Source organism: Andrena cerasifolii, chromosome 2 (genome assembly GCF_050908995.1).
Source record: "Andrena cerasifolii isolate SP2316 chromosome 2, iyAndCera1_principal, whole genome shotgun sequence".
In the NCBI taxonomy this organism is placed as follows: Eukaryota; Metazoa; Arthropoda; class Insecta; order Hymenoptera; family Andrenidae; genus Andrena; species Andrena cerasifolii.
In genome coordinates, this window is record NC_135119.1 from 19,853,698 (window position 1) to 19,865,854 (window position 12,157).

The window sequence follows — 12,157 nt, forward strand, 5'->3', positions numbered from 1 at the left end:
ACGAGGCACTTAGGGTTTTATAACTTTACAACAAGGTAAACGACGTGTGGAACTTCAAATATTTCAACTTCACTTGAAAAATTGTAAAATGCTAGACAGGACATTTTAATTAAGGAGGGCAGTATTGGAATCACAGAAGTGTCTCGCGCGAATGGGTCCTAACAGGACATCGATCCAACCAGTCACAACTTTATGGCTGAACATCGCTCAGAATCGTTCCCCGACCACTTAACCTATGCACGCCACCGAGATTGCGCGAGCATCGAGAAATCATGCCAAAATTGAACAAATACCTGGTGGCGTCGGTCATCGCGGATATCAGGGAGTGTGTGCGCGTCTCGAACGAGATATATTCTTGGCTGGGCGATATCGAGCATCTGTCATGGAAATTCCCCACGAAGACCGCGAGGGACATAAACGCCATGGAAGTTGTGAAGGAGCACAATGGGACCGCGGGGGAATTCTATATTCTTCTCCTGGAGCTGGCTTACGACAGGTTGTTTACCTCTTTTTCGAACGTGTCGCCGCGTGATTGCATACATTCCGCCCAAGAACACTCGCGAGCGGACGAGCCTCCATTGCGAGATCTCACCGCTCATTCAATTAAAAAGCGTGCGAGCTTTATGCAGCTAAAGGCGGGTCAGCACGGTTCGCTTTGGTTGAACAATCCTGTTGATTCGACGGAATTGAAACAAAGAAAGGGCAAACTTTTCCTCTGGGAAACCTTTTTTTTCACCGGAAATTTATATGGATCGAAAGCACGTATCAAACGACATGGAAAAAATAACAATTTTGAGTTTAGGAATCTATTCAGTAAAAATAAAATTATTAAGTAATTAAGTAAAAGGGACTGTGAAATTATGACGTATATTCTAACCCCTAATGTGGCCAAATATTATGCTTCAATTTGAATGGATACTTTTTTTTAACTAATACTATACAACGTAAGCCACGGGCCTGGCACGGTCGCATTGGTGAGTGTAATCACAGACCCCCAGATACTAAAAACGCACCCTCTTCCTACTTTTCCTGGGGAAAAAATTATTTTAGGTCATGCCGAAACTCACATCGGTTTGCTTCCATGCTTTACGTAAGCGGGCGCGCGCCCCCCGCACTAATCTAGCCTCAACCAATACTAATACCCTGGACAAATTAGGAAGTGGAATGCGATGTTTCGGAATAAGTCAACGGAAATACTGTACAGAGGGGAGGGAATGCAGTATTTAAATATATAACATAAGAAGACAATTTTGTTCGAAATGTAAAAAAAGTATTTTTAAGTATTTTCGAAACACCCTAAGTATTCTGTGCTGTCGACATCCCTCAATGTAACCGTTTCGAAAAACAAAGAAACTACATACTCCTACCCCTCCAATAAAGGTTAGAAAATATGTCAAAATTTTGCAACTTTTTCGCCTCATAAGTTTTCAACGAATAGACTCCTAAACTCAAAATTGTTATTTTTGCATGTTGATACGTACTTTCGATCCATATAAATTTTCGGTGGAAAAAAAAGTTTCCCAGGGGCAAAGTTCACATCAACGAAAAATCGAAGCCCTCTCAGCTTCTTTCCATGTTCACTTTGATAAAACACTTTGAATGGTAATTTATGTACACTGTTCACTTTGCTTTCAATTTTGTTGAATCAACCAAAGTAAGCCGTGTACATTCGCCTTAACGGTGTCGTCAAAGGGAGCAGGGCCCCGAGCATTTTAGATGGAACTCAATCGAACGTACGATGCACTTCGTCGCCTTCGGGGGCCATTTCCAATTGAACAACTCGTTACTTTCGTTTCGAGGGTCCAAGGCTGCCGCGTGGCGGCGACGGATTAAGTTTCACAGAAACCATCTTGCGGATGGAATTTAGCTAGTTTGCTTAAATACAAGGTGCTTTCGAACGGTGGGAAAAAAATTAGTAAGCTCGTATGGAGTTATTTGATTGGTTATTGCAGGTTTTTTTTTAGAATTGGGCTTATAAAAGTGTAACTCGACACGAGGGGCATTTATCTATTTGGTGTAAACACTAGCTTACCCAGGGATTTTCTTACTAACTAAATAATGAAGATCGTTTTGAAATCAGCTTGTAAAAAGTGGCCTCTGTTGCAGAATTCAATTCGTCCTACGCTTAATCGTAGAGTTCATGGACACGTATCCCTTCGTGGATGATTTTTTCAACGAGGTGGCAGGCGTGAAACGACCGAATCACGTTTCATTGGCCAGTCTCTTGAGGCTCGTTTGGGATCGGCTGAGAACTATGCCTGATTCTATTTCCCGTCACATGGTGAGTCAACGATAGATTGGATATCGAAGAGACAGCAGAACTGCAGATTTTATCTCCACGGTCGCGAAAATCTGTAGAAAAGATCTGATATATCAAACCTCGGTTGTCACACTGGGCCAAAGTGACCAATAATTTGACTTTCAGCTAAAATATCATTGAGCCTCCATTTAAGGGGGTAGTGGACTATTTCAGCTTCAAAAAATTGATTACTTTTTTTTTATTGATTTTGAAAGCCTTATCCTTTATGAACATTTTAAACAAAATTGCACGAAGAAATTTAAGTAGGTAATTGTAGAAGTTATAGCAGCGAACGTAAGTGAATGCACCGTCGAGTAACGGCCTCGCAAATCGGTGTTGGCATAGGGGACTTAATTTTGAAGCCGTTTTATTCGAAACTCCATTTTCAGACACGGTGTACATCATAACTCTTGAACCAATGAATATTTTCAATTGAAATTTTTACTGAACGTGTAGAATTCCTTGCTTTACAGAGTGGAATTCCAGAAACAGCATTGGATGTGTCTAAAACATTTTATTACTGATTAAAGGCGAATTTTTTGCAAAAATATTGGGTAAAAATTGATTTGCCTGTAACTTCCACAATTTTTGTTCAAATTCATCCGCAAAATTCTACTTTGTAGATTTTAGTGTATAAAGTACTCACGCCAAAGCATTTTGCCCTCAGATGATTGGCTCACCTGAATCGATGTACACCATCTGCAGCGGCGCGCCGTACAGGGCTATCTTCAACGATTAATAACTTCCGCAATTTTATACATTCCGACGATTTTGTTTGTGGTAATTACTCGAAAACGTTCCCTACAATATATTCTGAAAAGCACGACTGTAACGATTATTTGCTATCAAAGTAATTTAGCGTGAAAGAAACTAACAATTTCACGTATCCACTACCCCCTTAAAATGGCACAAGTGTAAACACGATGATACTTTAAATGCTAAATTTCAACGATGGACATAGTACATCAGAATCTTTGTGACTTAATTTAACAGTTTTTAAACAGCAGCTGATTGAAAATTGGCTTGGATCTAATCGTGCTAGCGTGACAACTACGTTCGAAAAATAGGTATGACAACCGCGGGTTAATGTGTTCGGTGAAGATGGATTCCTTGTAGCGATGGCAAGCACGAAACCGTTTAAACCAAGGGGGAACTATTAATGAAAAGATTAATCCCGTGAAAGAAGTTTAAACTGACTTCGGTAAACTTGGCTTTATACTGGGGGAGGTTGACACGGTCGTAAGACAAAGTTACGCTAATTACACGGCGCTTCGATGGCGCTCGGGAAATTAAGTCTCCGAACTATTCCACCCAAGAAATTTTCTTTGTAACGTTCCGTTGATTCGACGTACCGTGAACACCTGTACGCGCGGTTAAAGTGCTTTCAAGTCGAGCCCAAGGGAAACCCTCAAATCCACGTCATCGTCGTAACTAATTCTGAAAAGTATCAAGCCGCGGGAGCTTGACGCTGCTCGTTGCGCCGCCGTTTTATGCAACACAACACCGCGACCCGCAACTTCGTGTTCCACGAATATGAAAGGGGTATTTTCAATGTTTCCAAATGTAATTAATGCACTTTAATCCCAGACATTGTATTCATCATACAAGAGGTGTTTATTCAATAGACTCGCGTTGCAATCGATAAACGTTAATAATACCTATCGTTAAAAACGTTAGTAAGTACATACTAATAAGGGGAGGACACCATGTGATGGACATCATTTTTTATGAGCCTTGGAATGATGGATCTATGTCGAAAATAAGTAAATAGATGTCCGAGCGTTTCAGCAAATAGGTCTTAATAATAGAGATATTTACATGTAAATTATTAAAAATTTCATAGTGGCCGTGGGATTTTAGTGGGTAAAAATCCCACACTATCCTGGCACCCCCGGGGGATTCCCCTCTGGAGGAGTCGGGGTGACTTTTGAAGATTTTCTCAAGTTAAAAAAAAAGTTTATAAAAAAAATATTGTATTAATTTTTTTTTAACGCGGAGAAATCATCAAAAGGTACCCCGACGCCTCCAGAAGGGAATTCCCCGCGGGCGCCAGGGTAGTTGTGGGATTTTTACCCACTAAAACCCCACAGTCACTATAAAATTTTTAATAATTTCCATGTAAATATCTCTATTATTAAGGCGAATTGGCTGAAACACTCGGACATCTATTTACTTATCGTGCCAAGGCTCATCAAAATCGATGTCTATCACATGGTGTCCTCCCCCTGTAAGTAGATCCTCGTCTAGGATAAGGTAGAGAGTTGATGAAATTATATTTCACTTGTTATGTCGTTATACACTTATCCAACGAATCGAGGAGTTTATGACGAAGCACGTTCCAGTAAATATGCAAAAACCTGACATAAAAAATATTGATAAATTTCTGAAGCATAAGCCGACGCTTTTTTCTTGCTTTCGAGTGCTATTTTAAATATAAAATTATATGTCTAAAGGAGCGATAGAAGGTCATAGAAGAATAGAAATAGGGAGACAGGACAAAATAGTAGAGAAAGTATAACAACGATAAAAGGCGAGGGAGGTGTGAAGGAAAATGTAAATAAAATGAAAAATAGAGGGGCAAGGGAGAGGAGATAAACGGACAGAGGCAAGACGCGCAGCCGATTCTTAAATTTCGTAGAGTGTCAGAGTAATCGTAAAAATTTGCTTGCTGTCCAAACGAAGGATGTTCTCCAAAAGTAGGACGTCCACAGGTGAAGAATGGAGAGGACGATGCACAGGAGTGCAAAGTGTCTCGTAGTACTCAAGCAAACGGGAGCGTCAACTACTGTGAGAGTTGCGCGATAGCTGGCGAGGCTGTCCTCCAAATGGTAGACGCAATCGAGCACATCTTCGTGGAGAATAAATTAATTTCCGTTGCTGTCGCAGAAAGGTATGCAGACTGTAATGGAGATTGAAAAATGACGATTCTGTGAAATAAAATTCATTTTACCTTTTTCTAATGTGAGACGACAAATTTAGGCAAAGACTTGCAATTCTTCTTCCAGTCGCTTTAATTATTGTGCTCCAAAATCAAATTTCTGTCTACAAAGAATTTATTCTATAAAACGAATCATTTATTATTAAAATACAAGAAGAATGAGCATAGCAGGGTTGATAGTTTCGAGGAACAAAAATTTATTAATAGATCCTGCTTTCACAAGAAAGGACAGAAATTGCAAACTTTGGCAAACCTGAATTTTTTACACAAATTCAAAGTCTACAAAACAGTGACACAAACCCCTCTAATTTTCCATAAACTACGTCATATTTCAACTTCATCAAAATCCATCGCATCGAGTCCCTGAAGTGGCGCAAAGGAAATTCATATTGGAATAATTTAATTACAACCAGTCTTCTCAAAACTGAAGACGTCACTAGACCGCAAAGCTCGGCATTATAATTCAATCGCGAGTGCTGCTATTTAGTACCTTCTCATTATACTTTACTACACTCAACTCGGCAATGACTCTCCCATTAATACTACAAAATGTACCTACTCCGGTTTACAATCAAAGGAGCTCTCGAAGCTCCTCCAACTCCCCGAAAAGAATCCGTTTCCACTAAACAACCTCCCACCCGACATCGCATAACCCCGGAATCGCCGTTTCGCTTAATAAATTATGACAAACACGTGAACATTTCGCCGCGAACCATCGCGATACGTCGCCTCGTGCATTCGTAACGATCCCCAGTGCTTTCCACGCAGAGAGGGATCGCGGAACGATATTTACGAGAGGACCCAATGGTCCGTGATGAGCAGATTGGCGAGGGGTGTAGGGACAGACGTTGAGACAGCGTTGACGACAATGCGGGAGAGCAATCTCAGGGCGGAAACCACTAGACGAGATCACGAGGAGACGATCCGGGATCTGCGGGCGGACTTGACGCGTCACGAGAAACGGGCGGATGCTTTACAAGCTAAAAACTTGGATCTGGAGGACGTACTAGAAAATGGCAGGTTTCCCGGCTGGGTATTCCGTTTTAAAAGATGTCCATCAGAGCGACGGCAGCATCTGTCGATGCTTCTTGCCGTTCCTTTCAACTCCCTCCATCACTTACGCTCCCTGCATCCCCCTTTTTTTTTCTGGCCCCTGCTCTCTTTATTCTCGAGCTTTAATAGCCCCGGTAGTAACAGACTGTTCCGCAGCGGAACTTTCTTTATCGATCAAATTCCAAATAGCCCTGGGACTTGGTCGGGGAACTCGGCTACACGGGAGTTAGGTACGAAGTTTCAGGTTAAGCAAATCGATACATAACGTCGGCTTCGAGTGGAACGTACATATGGGAATGGTCGCGGTCAAACAACGTGCGGGAAATTCGACTGAGAAATTTTTCCCTCCCCCCCCCCCTGCAGCCGCCATGGGTTTGGCAGATGCGGCTTGTAATCGATGGAGGACGATTTATGAACGTCCCTGTAACAGATAGTAAATCGGAGGGATACACTTTTTCGGACACCGTGTCGCGAGCGTGCTCGTTTTGCCGCGGGCAATTGGTGATTTATAGGGGCACCACCGAGACAATAAAAGGGATATTAGCTCATTTGAGCCTTTTCACTTACTGCAGTTGATTATCGTGTTCGAGGGTGTAGTCGTCGATTGAAGGGTAAGGGGGGGAAACGAGGAATGTCATAAAACAGCTTCATTTGGAAAATCAAGTTTTAATACTTTAGTCCGTCAGTAAAGGAACAAGGTTCAATGAACTTAACTGTACTGTTCATAACATTTATACTCTAATTAGGCATAAATAAGAACTGAGCAAAAAGGTAGTTGTTTTACATTCTTTAAATATCGTTCAAATGGAACACTGCGGAATACTGTAACAATATAAACGCCCAAGTTGTCGCCAGCAAAACACGTTATATATAATCACTGAAGATGGACATTCCCTGCTTTTCCTCTTACCCTTCGATTGTATTTCTGCCAAGGAAACGTTCCCAAACCCTGAAAATTCTGATTTTCATGAAGCTTCCCGCCAATCTATGTAGAGCATATTGCGGTATATGCAAGGAGCAATTTCTTTTGCGCGGAAATTTATTCTGAAGGGGTGAAATCAGCCCCTAAAGTTATCGTGTTTTTTTTTTTTGGTTTTTCTAATATAACTTTGTAATAGTGGGAGGTAGAACAAAACTTTAAATATAAGAATTGTTCAGTTTTTGAAGTTCTATCGCACTACCAAAGGAGAAATAAAGTTGGATGAGCAATGAGCAAGGCTAGCTGGGCAAAACTTTCCTGGCAGAAATGATCACTCAAAAGAAAACCAGGGCAGCGTAAAACCTTGCGCCGCACAAGGTGTTAAGGTTGAGGAACAGATGCCTGTAACAACTTAAATATAGTTGGACGTACATAGCATTCTATCAAGTATTGATTTACAGTGAAAGAGGAGCTGGGAGGGACACAGCGAAGGAACGTAATTCTAGAACTAGAGAAGAAGGAGCTGAAAGAGAGCCTCGCAGATGCGCGGAGACGGATGTCGCTTCTGGGTATGTAAGGGGAATTGACACACAAGACGACGCACGAACTGCTTCGTACTTTCAAGCAGAAAGATCGTTCCTCTTTAAGGGGTCGTGCTCAGTCAGGAGGCCGAAAAAAGGGTGGTCTTTGGAAATTTTTTACTCAAAAGCTATAACACATTTCTCAAAAAATCTTTTTTCCTTTTAAGGATTGCATCTAGTACCGTGCATCGTAATTTTTTTATTTAAAAATATTTATCAATAACTAAGTTATTGTCCATCACTCGAAGGTACTCTAAAAAAAAGGCTTCTGCGGTGACCACTGCTGCTCGAAAGTCGATCATCTAAAATAAAAAATTCAAAGGAATTTACTTATTATATTATATTATCTAGTATTTGAACGAAGGATTTTTCGAAATATTGATTTGGGAAAAAGTGGCTGATGTTTAAAGTAAAAGTTTCAATTTTTATCATAAATCGTGCCTGATTTTCGTCAATTAAAAGAAAACTAAGCATGGGATAAAAAAATCCTGCGTTCAAATACTAGATAATATAATATAATAAGTAAATTCCTTTGAATTTTTTATTTTAGATGATCGACTTTCGAGCAGCAGTGGTCACCGCAGAAGCCTTTTTTTAGAGAACCTTCGAGTGATGGACAATAACTTAGTTATTGTTAAATATTTTTAAATAAAAAAAATACGATGCACGGTACTAGATGCAACCCTTAAAAGGAAAAAAGATTTTTTGAGAAATGTGTTATAGCTTTGGAGTAAAAAATTTCCAAAGACCACCCTTTTTTCGGCCTCCTGACTGAGCATGACCCCTTAAAAGCACAACGTCCCACGTAAACTTCTCCGGGAACTATTACTCGACGAGAGCAACGATCGAACCCCAGTGATTTTAGTAAGAATAATCATACTCTCGGACGTTCATTGCAGCCGACGGAAATAACGTTTTGCAAAGTCAGGCGGAAGCAGTGGTCGAGAGCAAACTGGGGCTCGAGAAAACCGTGATCAGACTTCGAAAGGAAGTCGTCGACACCCGTGACGTGCGTCTGGAGATAGAACGACGTTTCGAAACACTTTTGGACGAGTCGAGGAGGGAAAAAGATTCGGTAAGGTCATTTCGCGCCCCTGTCAGCCGTCCAGTTACGATTTCTCGTGTTGTGTAGTAACTCATGAAAGGAGACTATATAGTCGCTGGTATTTGGCGAATTCGAAGCATCTGGAGGAAGAGTGTGACAGAAAGTCATTGATAAAGTTATGAATTAAAAATCGTGAGAGTTGAGTAGAGAGCTGCAGGTGTATTTACAAAAAAAAGATGTTATATCGACTGAGAATATATTTTACTTTCCAATGTTGCTCTTTTGTAGAAACTAATATTGGTGAGCTGTCTCACTAAATAATTTCTTAGAAAGAACAATCTTCCACGAAACTCCAACGTTCGTATGGCCACATAAAAAGTAAGGACACCGAGGGTATGCATTAGAAATTTCAGTTCAGAAGTATCTGAAGACGAGACGCACATCTCCTCTTTCCTTTATCCTCCCACGTTTACTCGCCCCCTACATAATTGGTAAACTGTGAATACTGAAATATATAATAGGAAGTAGATTGAACCAGGCTGCAGACCTACTTCCTAACAGAAATACAAGGAGCCTAAAAGTTTCGTTTACGTTTTGCAAGTCAGAGTCGCATTAGGCGAACTTCGTACGAATGTTAGCGAAGTATTAGCCTAATCTAATTGCAAAACATCAACAGAAGAACATGTGAATGTTCCGAGTTACCATACGAATCAGTGTGCAGTTAATTACTACAGTGCCAGGGGGCTTTTATCAGAATTGTCGACTGAATTATACGTACGTATATGCCATGGTCAGGAAACAGAGCTGGTACACAGTGTATTGAAAATTTTGTTGCTATGGCATGTGCTGGCTATCGTTGCGCGTGAATAAAACGAGGGAACGGGAAGAAATTTCATCGGGTTCGATCGTACGTTCGATCCTCTGAAGTAACTGCTGGCTCGCGCAAAATTAATTTATTCCAAGACCCATCGACGCATTTGTTTCACCTATTTGCACCACCTGCTCGGTGATTAATTAAAGGTATTAACTGGCTGGTCTGTGCAACGTGTTAACGACGCAGAGACGATAGAAATTACCCGGTGTTTAAACTATCGGTTCTTCGTGTAGGTGATCACGCCTCCCTGTGAATTAATTTGCAACTCGATTAAATTAACTTATGCGAATTTAGGCGAATTTACGATCTAACGGAATCGAGAATTATTGCACAGTTTCTAGCCAGATCGTATTAATAGTAATCGCTGCCATGTATGAAACTGACAAAACCACTATGCGTATCTGGTAATTTAGTTTCGATTTGCGGGATGGGCTAACGATTTACTTAACTTTTGGGACGATTGTGTCTGCAGAAAATGGGAAGCTAGAATTTCGACAGGTATAAGAAGTCGTGGCAGTGCCATAAATTTATATAGCTCGTTGCCAGGTGAAAGTAGATAAAATATAGATTGGTTATTTTTACAAACTTAGCTAACACAACTATAACTGTGGAAGCTCGAGGATTTATTACCTTGTTAACGAAAGGTCATTCGCAGCTTAAACTCCTTTCATCAGTTCTCTTCTTACACAATGTATAACATACCCTCTTGAAATTATTCGTCATTATTGTTACAATATATTTGCTGAACATTTGATATTTTTCGTTGTCAAACGTTGGTATGTCAGGTCTACAAAACATGGAATACCCACCAGCCATCATAATAATGTATTTAAATACCTACTACAAATGGTAAGAATTTGTAAAAATTTACGTAAGTACCTAAAACTTTCCGCGACCCTAAGAAATCAATTTTACTTCATATTTATCGTCGACAAAACTATACCATTCAAAGATTTATGTCCGATTTACCATATGGTGTTTTCGTGAGTTTCGAAAACCATTAAATAACTGGGAAATTCGGAAATGGTCGTCTAGACGGTGGTCTAAAAAGTTTGCTCTAAAACAAAAAAATAGCAAAATATTTCGATAGCCTAAATAGGTAGCTCAGACAATTAACTCGGCCGTGTAAGACACTCGTCTCTTTCCGTGCATTTTCAGATGAACGATGAGCATAGAAAGGAGATTGGAAAATGCCAGGAAGAAATTGCATGGCTACGTTCGACAATCGCGAATCAAATGGATAACGAGAAGATCAAAAGCATCGATGATAACAATTCTAGTAAAGTGCCCCGTGGAGAAGCGGTACTATCGCCCGGTGATGATCCTGTTGCAGACATGACGCGGCAATTGATTACGAACCGTGAGAAAATCGAAGTACTTTCGCGACAAAACGAGAGGCTATCGAAGACGCTGCATCGACTACAAGAATATCGTCTAATGGGACAAGCTGTATCGAATGTCTGCAAGAAATGACGGGTTTATGAAAATGATTGTTTGCTTCTTGAAAATGACTATTTCCGTGGCCGTTATCAGAATATATATGTATGCAGAACGCGACCATCGAGCGACTCGCATAGGAACGCCTATTCCTCGCATCAAATATCAAGGCATTAATTATACTGCGTATTTGCCTGTTGAATACGAGAATAATACTAAAAATGAGTTAAGTAAAATGTTACAATGGACAGTGTGCATATCTTATGACATAGGTAGCATTACAAATGAAGATATTAAACTTGTAAGTTAAAACGATTACATCCCAGGAGTTTCATTTCTTCATTGCAACAATACTACACAGGGGTAAAACATATGTACAAACACTATTTACATGCTGTACACATACCTATATACGTGCTCGAACCTGATTGGCCGAATCATCGATGCGGAACGCGCAGTCAACCATGTCCAGGGGTATATATACCCCCGATTTTTCAGGAGCTAGTCATTCCTGTCCTTGAATCAAGGGTGACAACATGGAGTTCTTCAGATCTTTCCTTCGCGTTATTGGATTACTGGAGCCTACCAAGGTGGATGTCATTTCTGAACTTCCACTAGAGGTATCCCAGTTAATTCTACGCAAGTTGGATCCTGAGTCTTTGTTGTGTGCAGCGCAAGTGTCACGAAAGTGGCTGGATGTTTGCAGATCTGACCAGTGTCTGAGGCGATCTGCAAGAAGCTACAATGGGGACATCGAGAGGCAGAGGAGAGAAGAGTTCCTGGGAGCAGACTCTCCAAAAGTGGCCAGGACTACGGAGCCACAGAGGGTGCGTGAGGTGAGCAGGGTGCGTGAGGTAAGAAGGATTCGTAGACCTAGGGTGCTACCAAGGAACGCAGCACCTGTTAAGTTCGAGGCAGCGGTGGTTTTTGGGAGAGCTCAACCCCCTCGACACCTCCTACAACGGACTGGGGTAAGATCTTCTGTAGGTGTCAGAAGTACCAGATGTATTA

At 40.9% G+C, this 12,157-nt stretch overlaps 1 protein-coding gene across 1 annotated transcript; it reads left to right on the forward strand.

Moving 5' to 3' along the window:
- The first annotated feature begins 7,653 nt into the window (after window positions 1–7,653).
- Window positions 7,654–11,182, forward strand: LOC143378436 (uncharacterized). The gene is made up of 3 exons (XM_076830140.1): window positions 7,654–7,778; window positions 8,690–8,865; window positions 10,868–11,182. Exons 1-3 carry the CDS (start codon window positions 7,766–7,768, stop codon window positions 11,180–11,182), a joined length of 504 nt encoding a protein of 167 aa, XP_076686255.1. The 5' UTR covers window positions 7,654–7,765.
- Window positions 11,183–12,157: the final 975 nt, after the last annotated feature.

Bases quoted from the DNA above. Each gene is read 5' to 3' on its own strand.
- LOC143378436 (XM_076830140.1), top strand. The intron at 8,866-10,867 runs GTAAGGTCATTT...GTGCATTTTCAG, and splicing joins CGAGGAGGGAAAAAGATTCG to ATGAACGATGAGCATAGAAA.